General features: G+C 30.9%; 1 protein-coding gene across 1 annotated transcript; it reads right to left on the bottom strand.

Annotated features, from left to right (window-relative positions):
* Window positions 1–941: 941 nt before the first annotated feature.
* On the bottom strand, window positions 942–4,040 carry LOC114405911 (axial regulator YABBY 1-like). The gene is made up of 7 exons (XM_028368434.1): window positions 3,631–4,040; window positions 3,321–3,473; window positions 3,015–3,141; window positions 2,027–2,075; window positions 1,687–1,762; window positions 1,417–1,491; window positions 942–1,299 (listed from the first exon to the last, which is right to left on the bottom strand). The coding sequence occupies exons 1-7, from the start codon at window positions 3,730–3,732 to the stop codon at window positions 1,231–1,233; spliced, it is 651 nt and encodes a 216-aa protein (XP_028224235.1). The 5' UTR covers window positions 3,733–4,040; the 3' UTR covers window positions 942–1,230.
* Window positions 4,041–16,135: the final 12,095 nt, after the last annotated feature.

The raw sequence follows: 16,135 nt of genomic DNA, 5'->3' as shown, positions 1-16,135 counted from the left end.
GGTTAAAAACTGATGTAAAATGCGCAAATTAATCGACATAGAAAATGCTTAGTATATATATATGCACCAGAGGCAAAGTCTTGTGTTTAATTTGAAAAATAAATTAAATCTGATTAAGGGAAAGTCTAATTGTCCAACACATTCGATCGAACACCTTAATAGTAGTGGTGTGTATATAGATTCAACTTTTAGATTTCCACAAATTAACTTTATAAACCTCTATGTTACAAAGGAATTAGGTCCATAGTCATACTATGGTCAAAATCAAACAAAGAGAATATGTTGAAACCGCAAAAGTGTGTAACTATCTTTTGCTCTAGCATATCATTTGAAATACACCATTTTATATGATCATGTTATTATGGAGATATCTTATTAGCTAGGGAATATGCCAATCATCATGTATAATTATTTTCTATTGTGGAGAAATCCGAAAAAGTGCGTAACTGTCTTTTGCTCTAGCTAGGGAATATGTAGAATATGTTCAAATGAATGAATTAATATAAGTAGGTAGTATAAGCGAACGATGATACAAATACCCCCTTCGTTGCTTCTTAGAGCTTTTATATATATATATATATATATAAAAGCTCTAAGAAGCAAGGAAACTGAATCTCATTCATTCGTCTCAAGTAAAAAAGCTCTAAGACCATCTCAAATTAATATCTAGCTACCCTTTTAATTAAATTGATTCATTTAGTGAAAAATCATATTGTGATAGTTGTTATTAAACAAAACAGATTTTGCATAAAAATTAAACTAGAAAATGTTAGATCAAAAGTATAATTGCATTTAATACTTTGAAAACAAAAAATAAACATTATGCTTTATTCTTTAGAAAACTATATTTGATTTCACGAGGGATGTAATAAATACTTATATTAGCAACAACTCATTAACGATACCTATTAGAATAAAGAACTCGCCTATCAAACAAGAAATAAGAATAAAGAAAAACTTCAAATTAAATATTGTAACTTGAGCTTTCTACATTCCAGGACCAGTTCAACAGAAAATAAACCATCTTCATTTTCAGAAGAACTAATCTAGCTTCGTCAGAATTCCCTTCCACCATTGATTGTAAACATAAACTAACAACTTTTAACACCAACAAGTACTAATACAAGTGCACAACATTCATATGCATAAGACAAACTCCTAGTACACAATTACTTAATGAGAGACATGCATGGGTAACAATACTCAAAGCCCTAAAATTCTTAAACACCTCTAGTAGGGAGAGACGCCTACATTAGCCGGTGCGAAAAACCCATCTTTCATAAGCACGTCCTCTGCTTCCTACACTCACACAAAGAAAAGTTTTGATATTAGAAAACCCTAGAAATAAGAGTCCCCTTTGGCATTAATGTGCTGCGAAAGGAAAAGGAGGTAACAGCAGCTAGGGCTCCCAAGTACCTGACGAACATTAGCTTTCTTCACGGGTTGATTATCAGGCATGAGTCCGAAATGAATGTGTGGAAAATGGGCCCACTGAAAGAAAAAATATGGACCCCACACATGAGAAAGAAAAAAAAAAGTAGTTAACCAACTACTAGGTTAGATATATACTTGATTAAATAAAAAAAAAAGAAAAAAGAAAACTCTTCAATTAGTAAAAATTGAAAATAATCTAAAAATAGGAAAAGTCCTTAAGGGAGTAAGATTTAGAATCTCCTTGGATCTCACATTCTTTGCAGCTGCACTAAAGGCCTCTCTGTGGCTTATATCAGGATTCCCAGCTTTGATACGTTGGATCTCATCCCTAAGAATTAAATGGTGTGAAAACCATTCAGATGCCATCAAAATATAATTAAAAATATGAAATTAAATAGTGTCTCATTTAATTCACCAAAAACAATTAGTGTCTCATTTTAATTAGTAGAATACTACACTAGTATCACACAGTTGATAAAAGGTTTGAGTTACTAAAGTAGCTTTTTTTTAGTGTGAATACGTGTTAACAAATTTACCATGAAAACTAGTAGTAATTGATAACATAACATGAAATTAATGTTACTAAACTTACTTGATGAAGCGGTTGTAAGCAGACGGAACTCGCTGTCTCTTCTCTGGAGCTGGACATACAACACACGGACATTGCACAGGCAAACAGACAGGAACATTAAATAACTTCGCTGACCTTTCTGCCTAAATCACTCTCTCTCTCTCCCCTTCTCTCTCTCTCTCTCTCTATTCTATCATTACCTCATCATTATCTTTAACAATCACTCTCCCAATGGATTCAGCACTATATTTTCGGGGGGAGAATTCTGTCTCACTCAATGTATGCATGTAAGGAGACATGCATAGAGGCAAAGAAAAATAAAATGATTTAACATGTTTTAGATTTGATTTCTTTTATCTCCCTTAAGTGGGAAAACAATAATTAATTTTTCTTTACACCCTTTTTGAAATTTTACTGTGCTAATTGGGAAAATCAAACAATATGGAAAAGGCATGCTTCAATTTGAAAAATAATGGAAGCTTAGTGTTTAATTAATTTGAAGAACCAAAAGCTGGATTTCTGGTAACACTCTACAGTCTACATTAATACGGGAAAGGGAGAAAAAGCAATGCATGGGTTAAATGTGCTAAAGATTGTTCTCTCTTTGCCACTTGAAGTATACAAAGAAACCTTCTGTTTCAGATTGATAAGTGAGTTTTGATAGGGATATAACCTTTTTATTTGTTTTGTGTTTGCTTTTCTCCCTTTATTGGTTAAATGACACACAACACTATGAGCTTAAAAGAAGTGTGAAATGGACTGAATGGTATCAGAAGAGTTTTCCTTTTCTTTTTCTCTAGCTTTTCTTTGGTGGTATCACAAGGATCTCTGATCACCGCCCCCGAGAAGCAGAAAAGGGAAACTCGAGAAAAAGAAATGCAAAACAAACATGTAAAACAGGTGGAGGTTTAAACTTTAGGTTTTTATGCAAAGCAAAACAAAGGTATAAGAAAGCTACTGTGACTTATTCAACAGTGATTAGGTTAAGAAAATTAGAGAAAATTCTCACGTCTATTAGCTGATGGAGGCTTAGGGGTTTCTTCAGGCCCTCCTCTCATGGTGCTCATGACCAAATCATTAGGGTTCGGCAGCTGATTCATCATTATGTTTGTTGAAGGTGCATTACGAATCTCCTCCTGAAACATTAATCCGAATATACTCATATAATTGATCATTTCAATTCTTCTCCTTCAAAAGAGAGTATAAACTAAGGAAAAAAACCCTAACACAAAAGGGTATATAATCAACTAATTAAGAGTCCTAGCTAGTATTAATTAATGTTATAGTCATACACACACATTATATAAACATATACCATAAGATTTTGAGGAGTGAAGAAAGTGTGGCCAAGGTGAAGCTGATTGGCACTGGGAAGAAGCAGTCCACGCATGTTGACTGAGAGAAGGTTGGTGCAATGACCACATCTCACAGTGACATTCTTGAACAAGCTGGTGCAAGGAACACTCACCTAAAATGTTTGAAATTAAAACAAGAGAAAGAAGAAGGAGCATGTCATGTCATTAAGAAGTAAAGTAAATAATTCAAGACTTAATTATAAGAGTGATTGCATTATAAGAGGGGAAAAAAGTGAAGAGATGGGTGATGGATGATGATGATGATGATACCGCGAGGACAGTGTCACAGAAGTTGCAATGGACATAGCAGAGCTGGTCGGAGGGAGAGAGGTGTTGTTGGTCCGGTGAAAAGGAAGTGGATGAGGAGGACATGTTTGATATTGTTGTTGTTCCTCTTTTTGTTGATTCCCTTTTTTTTTTCTTCTTTTCTTTCCTTTCTTTTCTTTCTGATGATTTGATTTGATTGATGGGATTGACTGATCAGTAGTCGCGGTTTTGGTGATGGACAGATAAAACTTCTCCTATGGATCTGATCCTCTTGATTGTTGAGTTACTGTTAAGGGGAGAGGAGAGTGCAAACAAAACAAACAATGAAAGAAAGGGAAAAGAGAGACAGGATGAAGAGATATGCCACTTAAGTATTAAAGGGTCGAATGCACCTAGAAAGACCTTTCGTTCTCTCTCCATTTTCATCTCTTGTTATATATAATATAATATCCCTCTCTCTACTCTCTGGCTAGCTCCACATATTTTTTTGTACTAGTTTGTTTGTTGTTAGTCATGTCTTACAATGATTTACTATTAAATTTTAAAGCTTTTACATATGTTTCTGTTTATTTAAAATATTTAATTTTCATATAAAAATGAAAATATGTGATGTTATGTGTTATTCTAATTAAAATCAGTTTTATTATTTATTAGAATCGAATTCAAGTATCAAAAAATTTATAATCACATATGATTTAATCAACTAAGATAAACTATCTTAATATTAAAAGCTTAATTTTAAATTACACTCTAACACTATCATTGCAATTGGTCAACCACCATGTTATCACTATGAATGTGGTTGCATAGAAATTAAAAGGGGCTTAATTTCCATACATCCTTAAGCTCAACCAATGAAAATTTCATATCAATAGTAAAAAAATTATTTTTAAAAATTTGTAATTATCTTAAATATTAATTTAAAATAATAATTACCAAACCAAAAACTATTATGATATTTATAATTAAATGATAAGAAATAATTTTTCATGTAAAGTGTATACAAATTCATATCAAAGACTCAAAATCTAATAATACGATCTTCATTATCTTCATTATGATGAGCATCGTCTTTTCTCAAGGTGCATATCCAAACACACTAAAATTCAAATGAAAAATCTTGACAAGGTTTAATTAATTGTTTACTAGTTACGTACAAAACCTTATAACTGCATAAACATGATTGGTTGCTAAATGTAATCAAGTAATATGGAATTTGAGTCCAAAGTCCATTTCCATGAACTAGCTAGGATACAAATAAAATACTAAAAACACATATTTGGACAAAATGTGAAGTAATTATAATCACAACTAAAAAAATGAAAAGAAGTAAATGAATGGTTGGCATTCCCAATGGATGTGTGTGTATGTGTGTGAGAGAGAGAAAGAGCAGAGGCGGCAGAGGTGGGGGAAGGGAGAGCGAAAGGGACGTGTGCATGGGAGTGATTAGCTTTGGCTCATTCACCTGTTGTTTTCAAAGTTAAGAAGGTTTACAGTGTGTCCTCGGTTTTCTACAATTCCATTTCTTCGTGATGACATTCATTCAATTTTTATTATTTTATTTTATTTTATTATTCATTCATGTCTATCAAATCAAATCAAATCTTTGTTCTTTGTAAAACTACTATCTGCGTGCGTTGGCTTTTAAAAATGTTGTTGCAAAAGAATGAGTGAAATGAAGAAGCCCTAGATAGATGCCAAGGTGGACCAGTACTGCAATCAAGATGTTATGTTAAGAGCCATCTTGTTTTCTAGACCCTTGTGACCCACCTCATCACTTCTGCCATTAATTTCCCCTTTCCTTTGTTGCAATCAATGGAAAATCGTGCATACAGTAGTACCTCATCATCTTTATTTCGAAACACCACTGTTTATTGTGATTCCCTTGTGTTCTTTTTAAATATGTGTATCCAAGCATGCATTTTTCTCATCTTGGTCGCTCATAATATGCATATGAGAGTTCATTTTAAATTCCAAGTTTAGGTTTTGAAATAAAGTGCACATTGTACGTTATGTCTTAATGATATCTTATAAAAGTATACAAACAACAAATAGAAATAATGCGTAGTTCATTTTTGTAATGATTTTTATTAGAATATGATTGAAGAGAAAGAGACAGGACATAATTTGAATCCTTTAAAAGTTTACACTTTTCTTTTGGATTCATGTTTTGAACTCATTGCTACCGGTATGAGCTTTTACAAGAGTTTGACTATCTTTGTACTTTAACTAATAATGTATTTCGATCACAAAAGGAAAAAAAGAAAATGACTTGTAAATACCATATAAAGAGATACAAATGTAAGTATAATAAATATTAGGATATAATAGGAAGAGAAATAATTAGTAAGTTTTAGATGTTAATAAGGTATTTGAAATGATTAGGTGGCCATGTATCAATGCCTAAAAATTAAGTTTTCAAAACCTCTTTCTAGGATCATATGATTTTTTTTATCAGTGAGAAAGTAGGAACATATGAATTTTAGTTTAAAATTGAAAGCTAAATGCATAATTTGTCCAATTAATTTTAATGTTGAGGATGAGGAAAAGAAATGTAATTTGATCGAAAAGTCTAGGATATTCAATTATTAGAATGAGGCACTTGGTTACTATATCTATCCAATAGTCCAAGGGAAGTCATCTGGTGACCGACGTTACCATTCAAATGCATTCTGAAGTACTGGTTGATTTGAGGGTCATTTGCTTCAGCTAACATCCAAGTTACAACAACGGTGTGTATTTTTATTTGAAAAATGTTACATGAGCACTATTTTACACGAGAAGAAAAAAAGATAAAAGTATAAATATGATAGAATTTATGATGTGATAAAAAAAATAGATATAGAAAAATTAAGAAATATTGGAAGGATGCTTAAAATAATAAGGTATTTGTGTATTTTTTTTTTTAATAAATGAAAGATGGTCCTTATGTTAGATATTTTTTGTCTTACAATGGCATACTAGAGGACCCCACCTCTCGACACAGTGACCAAGCGGTTCATCTAAATTAGGGTTGATTTTTTGTTTTATCTTTTATTTTTTACGATGACTTCTTATATATAGTGTATTTCACAACTGATTTATTATTAATGGTAATCAAAATGTCACTGTTATTTTGGTCTTGGAGTATTAGATTAATCCAGGAACTATTTTCACTAAATAGCATAATATTAGGATTTGGGAGCCTAGCTAACCCAAGCAAGTGAATAAAACTTGGGTGGTTTTCGCTTTCTTGTATTGTACATGTTATTCTTTTAATCAAAGTTATTTCACTACTATTGAGTTGATCTTTGATATATGATATGCTAAAATAAAAATTTTATTTTTATTAAAAAACAATGTCCCAAACACTTCAAGCACTGCAACTAAAATTATTTTCAATATATTAACATGGCTTACAATATACATCATGTCACTTGGTGCGTTGTGTAATATTGAAATTATGGCATTGCCAGTAGCCACGTACGCCATTTCAGTGAGATTCAAAATCACATAAAAGCATTGAAACATGATGATTTTCATCGGCCACAATTGAACTATATTTCGTCTGTAACAGATTACAAATACTACAAGTAAAATTTATAGATTTATATACTGAAGGGAAATATATATATATATATATATATATATATATATTATGTATATATTAGCTGTTACAGTTGTCTTCGTTAATCGTTAGTATAGATTTTATATGACAAATTAATCTATTATATATTATATAAACATTAGAGATTAGAGACTATATTAACAGTATAATGTATTATTTTGGCAATAAGTTTCTCTTTACATTCATATTAAAATACCAATAATGGAAACTACTGCAAGCACAAGTTAGAACTTTAATATAAGATTTTACATTACTTAGAACCATAAGAAAAGAACATGTCTGACTTGAACGCAAGCACACATTGGCTTATTTAATTCTCACAAGGTCGCGCGTGGGTAGCATGAATCACTATCACCGATCAAAAGTTCTGTAGATCACATGCTCTAGCTTAAAATGTGTATTTCTTCAATTTGGCTGCATAGTCTGTGGAAAAAAATTATGATTTAAATTATAAATGAAACCATTCCTACAATTTTTCTCCAATTACCTCGCAATATTTTTAGGATCAGGTAGATCTCACTAATAAATCTTAGATACCATAATTAATTAAAGCATATAATGAACGAAACTAGGTCATGTTACTTGAAAATTAATAACCTTAATTGAGAATATAACAATGAGATACTCTAACTTTCAAACAGAAAGTTCGCGGCAAGATTTACATCTTGTAAGCTTGCCTTAAACATTGAAGAGGGCAACAAAGAGGAATTCCTGAAAATTGTAATGGGAATAAAGGCAGGGGAATCCCAACCTATTTTTAAAGTCATATTCGTCGTACTGTGGGTAAAATTCTTCTAAACCAACGAAAGTAACACATGGTAAGTAAAATTAAACTTTAATTTAATGGATTAAGACATGCAGGTGATATCTGGCAAAAAAAAATACCTTATCATTTACAAATGATTCATCAATAAAAACAAAAAGATTGTTCGAAAATAACCTCCATGCACAAAAGATTTGACCCACGAATATGACACGGAAAGTAACTTTACAAGGAGTGCCCAAGATCTAGATCTTGAAGTGGCTGAACATGGACCTTTAAGAATGATAAAGAAACAGGTATATAATTAAATTGGAATTTAATTTGCATTAATTATATATATATCTTTAAGATCTAATTGAAATGATATTTTCGAGTTAAAGTGTTTTTCTTTTTTTAGGTCAAGTTAGAGGTTCAATCATCTACAAAATCAACATTTTCCACTCCTGGCCAGGCACTCACCTCTTTTTTTTTCTTTTTTTTTTTTTTTTTGAAGTAAGGTACTCACACCTCTAACATGAGGGATTTATATATGGACATATCTGTATTCCTCGATGTCTCTCGCAATTCAAGGGGTTTTGTCGCTTTTCAAAAAAAAAAAAAAAACTTGTAGGGGTTTTGGTCTAGATGCACTAGATGCTAGGAGAATATTAATGTGATGAGCTTAGCTAGATCAAACTCAAGTTGCTATATACTTGCTAGGTCCAAATACAAGCTGGGTCAACCTACCGCTACGTTCCTAAAACCGATGTGAATCAAAACAGAAATCATGGTGATCGCGCTAGTTTACTAGGTCTTTAATTCGACCAATTAATTGTTAACAAACTTCATTTTTCCTTTAGCTAAGAAAATAAATCAACTAAGAGTATGGATTTGAGTATCTTGTTCTTGTGGCTGGTTTCCAACTGCATTTTACAGATGGATAGGAGTATGTTTTGCATTCATCTGTTGGATTAGTCTTAGAAACACGCAACATTGCAGGTCGACTGGGAATCTAAATAGACACTAAGTACATGTTTGATTCTTGGTTAAAATTATTATGATATACATTTCAATACAGATTTAATGAATAAAAATAAAATCAAAAAATTTTGATCCTTTGGCAAAATTATTTTTGCTTAAAAAATCGTATCATATTTCTAAATATGCATCAAGTAACTAAGAAGATTGAACCGTATATAATTAAGTTTTTTAAACATATTATGGATTTCTGGTCATATGGATAGAGTAGATTTTGAAGAAAAAGACAAAATCCACTTTAATAGTTTGTAAGTCTCAAAAAGAATTAATCCCCAACCAACTATCCGTTGTGTAGATATCCTTCATTCATACCAAAATAAACTAGTTTCATACTAATACATTTTTAATGTACCAAAAAAATATTAATACATTTATTATATTCAATTTTAGAAACGGAATTTTGATGGTTAGTTAAGTTTATTCACAGCACAAATATGGGGAAAACATTACTGATTTGACTCCTCAGACATCACTTTCTCATACACACATACATGTAAATGCCTGTCAGTGATAGCAGAAATTCAGGGATCTTTAAATTTCGTTGGCTTTCCTTTGTCCTTTGTAAGAGAATTCATTCATATATATCCATATATATTTTTCTATTGGGAGGTTACTGAATTCAATTTATTTAGCCCCCTGCTAATAGTGTAGCCTCTATACAAAGGGTTTTTGTTGCCTTTCAGAGATGCTTGCAAAGTAACCCTAACTTTGCTGAAAAAGATGGCTATCACTTCCACCTTTGCTTAGAATTTGTAGAAAGCTATTACTTCGCATGCCACTTGTCCAATTGGGCTTTCTCTTCTTCGTTATAAATTAATAGGGTACATATATATGTTCCTCTCACTGTCTCTAACAAGTAGTGCATATGAATGAATAATTAGCTATAGCATATTGTTGTTGTTGTTGTTGTTGAGTTGCAAAGAGAAGAGTGGGGTCGTTCCAAAAGGGTTGTTTTCTATAGTTTCAGCGTCACTAGCGCCGGGGCATGAACAAAATCCTATAAAGTGTGTCAACACAGAGAGAACGATTACATCAACCAAAAGAGAAGGAATAGTAATGATGATGCTGTGTGGGGAAAAAAATAAAATTATAGTAATTTTTAATGAAAATCGTGATAAACATGCAGTTTATCAGAATGTCTTTAACAACTTTTCCCGACATATTATTCACCCTTGTTTTAACTACAAAAAGTCACGTACCTATGAATATGATGACACATATTTCTGCCCTTTGTAATATGTCAAATCAAATATCGTTTTTTTCTAACTAATATATAATTATAATTCAATAGTTAAGTTGAATTGACAAAAAAATAATTATATATATATATATATATATATATATATATATATATATATATGTGTGTGTGTGTGTATGTGTGCGTGTGTGTGGGTGGGGGGTTGATGAATCAATTCTTCTCATTCTCACTACAATGAATAACGATAATCTCAGATTGGGGATTAAAAAATTAATTTCACGAATTCATGAAAAATCGATATGAACATTGAAGATAATGAAGAAAATGAAGGAAAACAAGGTCTAAATAAAATTGGAATTAAGAAAATGTGAGACTTGATTCTCGATAGCAAAAAACTTTAAGAGAATGAAAAAGGATGCGAGCTTGCAACTTGTGTAGAAAAGAGAGAAGTAAATCTGCATTATTAACAGTAGGGGCTGGATTTTGAATGTAACTGTGTTACTCTATACATTTGCAGGTCCCAACTGAATCTGGATTAAAAGAATTGGTAAATCAGTCAGCATGAAAATCTGCAGGAATTACCACAAGATTTTCTTAAAGATATTTTCAAAATATTTTTAAACTATTTAAAATTTTCCTTAGGAATTTTCCTACATATTTTTATGTTACTTGAGAATTATTAAAAAAAATATTGAAAATTTTCCTGAAGATTTAAATTTGTGAGAAAATTCACAAGAAATTTAAGAGTTTCCTGTAGAATTTCCTACATGTGGATTTAAATCTGCAAGAAAAAAGCATATGATCATGCACTGAAAATTTCACATAAAATTCCTTTGGGAAATTTTTGCAGAAAACTCCACAGAAAATTCATGAATTTCTAGTGGTGACAGTCAAAAGATAGTAGTGAAAATAAATAAAAAATAAAAAAAATAAATTTACCAATAAACCATGGGCGAGAGTCAAAATTGGTGTTAAAGAATATATTATACTTTTAACTCCATTGCTTCAAATTTTAATCAGCAAAAAAGAATGAATAATTTGTGTTTTTAGGAAGATGTTTTTTCTCTTACATGTATCTTCCTTCTATCAGACACTAAATGTGATTATACATTTTTCTCGGCAAAGATTTGAACCTTAATTTATCTTAATTTATCATATTGTTGAAGAATAATCTCTTCAATAGACCTAATCCCCATTGATAGACACTTTTTTTAACCGCTAAATATTTGTCTTGCACTCACTATACGAGTTTACTCTGGAGTTTCTGTTCTAAACAAACACACCCTATCTCTTAAATTGAGAGTGACTGATGCTTAGATTGTAAATTACAAATACGAAGAAAAAAGTCTCTTCAAATAACTCACGAACAGGAAAAATAAATTTTCCTTCTCACTGCAGTACTAGTTGCAGAATAGAGTTTGTTCTTATGAAATCCCTCTAGCTATCAGGTGTTTCTGTATGACTGTTAGGGTTTATGTATATTAACTTTTTCATATTTAGTGAATTTTTATGCTGGTTATGCATGTATATTTCATATATAGCCTTAACTTTAAAATGGAAGGTGAAGGTTTATGTGGACCTTCACAAATTAATTTGAGACAATTTTTTTAACAGCTCATTTTTTAGGATAGCTATTTATTCTCATCAAAAGTTATATATGCGTCCGGAATATTACTGCGTATTTGGTTTATGGTCAATGCGCATCTTTCTGAAAAACAATATATAGCGTATTTAGAAATTTGTTGAGAAATAAGAATCACACATGAAATATGAAAATTATAATTATTAATTTTTGTAAATAAACGTGAAAAATCATATATGTAATATGAAATCCAACACACTAATAGTGTATATATAGTTTATGTATTAGAAATTATGGAGAACTAAGTTGTCTTGTAAAGTTGATGTATTAGGTAAATATTCATTCATCCAATTGCATTGCAAATACAAAGTCAAAATATCAATTCAATGATGATCAATCAATAAAATCTAAAAAATGAAATTAAATATACACTGTTATTCAATGATGATCAATCAAGAGCATTGAATAAGAAGTTTAAAAATGAGAATGTTACCCAAGAAAATTGTCAACCCAGTGAAGGTAGACTTATCATCATTGAGTGATACTTCATCTTGCAGTACTGTTTGGCTTGGCAATCCTCATTCTTTATTGATGCTAAATTAAAAATATGTTAATCCATGGAGGGCAAAATTAGAATCAATTAGTTATTTCAAGATTGAAAAATTATATTAATTTTAGTTTTATTAATCTAAATCTTATTATTATCACTATTGACTTATAATTTTAAATGTTCTCTGAAAATTTAGAGTCATTTCAAATCTTATTAATCCACAAAAAAAATTAAAAATCTTTTAAATTTTTACAATATAAATTCACTAAAACTCAAACTACAAAATTTTAATCATAACAGTCTTTTAAAATTTACGAAATAAATTTTATATTATTTTTATAAAAAAATCTTAATCCAATGCACCCTTAAAATCATCAAGACGCTTTTAACTGTTATGTTATAAGTTTTTTTTTTTTTTTAAAAAAAAAAATTTTCTCCTGTTTTGTTCTCAAAACTTTTGTATTTCATTTTGATCCATTTCCATATTTAATTACATTAGTAATAGGATTTAGAAAACACGTTTGATATTTTCTAAATAACAAGAATTTAAACAAAAAATTTCCAAGAAATGCATTAAAAGTTTATAACTTTTTTAGAGACTAAAATAGTAATATAAGAAGATAAAGTAAAACGAAATAATTTTAAAGAAACTATATTCAACAATTTAAAAAAAAAATAAAAAACAAAAATAATTATTTAAGTTAAATTTTAAAAGATCATTTTAACTTTTATTTTTATACCATGTTAATTGATGTGAAGTATCAACCAATTTTATTAATAATTAATTTCTGTAGGAGAATCTAATTATTTTAGTAAAAAAATTTCTTTTCAATCACTTTTTTTTTTCAATCTAAACACTCAAATCAACGACTAATTGATTTATAACTCATGTTTGGACTTTAGAATAACGTCATGTTCAATTTTAAATCGCCTACAATGAGGATCCTGGGCTGCTAAGACCAAACCGAACGGATCTTGATCCTCTGCAGTTTCAAAGGAAACTAGAAGATTTAGCCTTTCAACTTAATATAAAAATTTATCAATAAAGGATAATTTGTTAATTTTTGTTAAAAATGTCAGGAAGATTTGAACTTTTTATTCTTTCACTCTTTCCCAACTTACCACTGAATTAACCTTATATTTCCTTAATAGACTCATGGAATTTCACTAAAAACTGCATAGGATCAAAATTTTCATTCTGATTATTTCCTTGCTTGCTACTTTTTAAAACTCTGGAGAAGAAAAGAATAAATATCCGAACACGTCTGTCATATATATTCACTCAGACTCTCTCTCTCAGAGTGGGTAGAAATCCAATAAAGATGACATTTATGGAGCTATCACTGTTTTGACATTTATGTTCGCCTGGAGCCTTTGTACAGCCCTACTGTAACACAAGAACGTACATGCTGCGTAGTTGGTCCTCGGCTACCATTACCATACAAAACTACCTAAGAAACCCTACTGCTCTAAGCTACATTACTACTACTATCAACTATAGATTAAAGAGAGGTAGCTTATATCTTCCTCAAGCTTTGTGGCTGGTAGATGCACAGCCATGTTTTACACTTTTTACTAGACATGAAACCAATGTCCTCCTCCTCTTTCCTGCTTCTATTAAACTGCAGGACCACTACGTGTCCTGATTCTCCAAAAATATATAGTATGAAGCTAGCTTCTTTGATGGGGGATGGGGGTTTTAGTTTTATTATTTTCCTGGAACACTGAAACTCTTCAATTAATGTGCAAATCAAATGGAGTATTATGACTTCCAACATTACCATCTAATACTCCATAATTATTCATTTTTTGTGTTTAGACAAGAGTGTAATTTTTTATATATAGGAGTTTTTTTACACAAGATTGAACCATATATAATTATTATGAACAGAAAAATTTCCTTAAAACATTTAATGTAGTTATACATTTAAGACTCGAATTCAATATCGCCAATATTGTACTAGGTTTGATGGTAAAAATTCATGGTGAATGCAAAACCATATTGAGTTGCCACAAAAATAATTATTTATTACTTCTAAAAATCATGGTGATGACTTTAACTCACTACCAATCCAAACACACACTAATTAAACTATAAAAAAACTATTTCAATTAATTCACACATGCACTCTGTGGTACAAATAAGTGTATCATATATATACATAAATTTCATTTCAGGTTTTCAAAAAAATATATTACATTATGCTCATATGTGGTATCATTATGTACTTGCTATCCCCCCTTCCCTCCCCTTTTTTGTCAAGTTTGCATCGACAATTTCAAGTATATATATAATTGGTTGTGTATTATACACAAATTACAGCGCATGTGTGTATGGTAACACTTGAAATTAAATGTTTGAGCCACATTATGATTGCAATCAATGCTCTGAACAGATACATAATTCAAGAGACACATCTTGATGCGAACATTAAAGTCCACATAATCTAGGAGGGCGGCATGATAATAGCGTACTGATTAAATATATGTTTCAGATTTTTTAAGGAGACAAGATGAGATTGCACATGCTGGGGGAGAGATCTATAAGGTATTACAAGACACATTTACTTGGTTAAGCTGATAGGAATGTTGAACAAAGGACCACAACAGCATCAAGACATGCAGGGACCACGCCACCAGCAGGGAAAGAAAAAATTGCCAGCAAGTGCATGCACGGCAAGCTGGTATTATGGACAAATAGAGACAAGAAGCAAGTAGTTGTGGTGATTTCACGTGTACAGACTTCTCCAATATCAATTATCAAATCATGTGCTGTATAAAGTCCAAAAAAACAATGCTTGCTACGACTACAAATTGTGGATAAATTTTGGAGTTTGCAGTTCCCAGTCCCACTCTACAGTGATGTCAACTTTCACTCATTCATTGCTTAAGTCAGCCTTCTTAACTTACTCCAAGTTTACTTATCTGTGGACACACCACCTTTTTCCTATCACAGATCTGAAGTTAACTTCTCATTTGGCACTCGAATACCCTCTAGTAATTTGACAAATATAACCCAATGACCCAACCCCATGCTATCAAAGGAAGAAAAATAAAATTACACAACTGGGTATCCTCATATCTCAAATGAGAAGATATAAGGCTAGGCTGATGATTGAAAAGGGAACACTTAAGGATGAATGGAAAAGAAGGGGAGAGGGCAGAAAGAGGTCCATGTCGTGGATTCGAATTTTTCCACTAAAATTTTTAACAAAACTAACAAAACATTTGCTAATAAAAAAAAAAACATTTGTCATTGAAATATATAAAAGATTACTAACTACCAATTATGAGCTTATTTTGATATATTGAAATAAACATGAACATCTTAATTTCCATACATTTCATACTTTAACATGTCATAAATAGGTTTTCAAGCACAAGAAAAACGAAGATTGCTCACTTTAAAAATATCTTCTAATTACTACCCAAAGTTTTTTCTTTTTTTCTTTTTGCTCCAGGAACTTAATGAGGAGGCAACACTAAGAAAGTATGATGAATTGCAGAAAGTAAGTAAGACTGTGTATTGACGTTTAGCACGTTAAACACCAAAGCTTCCTCTGAGTGAAATTGTGTTCAACGTGCATTGGAATTTGATAACGGCTTAAGCCAAAAACACGCTAAATCAGTCTAATGCCCAGAAGGTTTCCCAATTCCTAGCCATGAACTTTAGTTTGTTATTAGGAATTAACTTTTCTTGATACCACTGGCCACTTTTGTTTCTTAAGCTCCTTAGTTTCCGCCCTTTTCCCTAAGAAAAAAAAATCAGAAACTAGAATCTACTTGACAAA

Source organism: Glycine soja, chromosome 3 (assembly GCF_004193775.1).
Source record: "Glycine soja cultivar W05 chromosome 3, ASM419377v2, whole genome shotgun sequence".
Taxonomy (NCBI): Eukaryota; Viridiplantae; Streptophyta; class Magnoliopsida; order Fabales; family Fabaceae; genus Glycine; species Glycine soja.
This window is presented reverse-complemented; position numbering and strand designations above follow the sequence as displayed.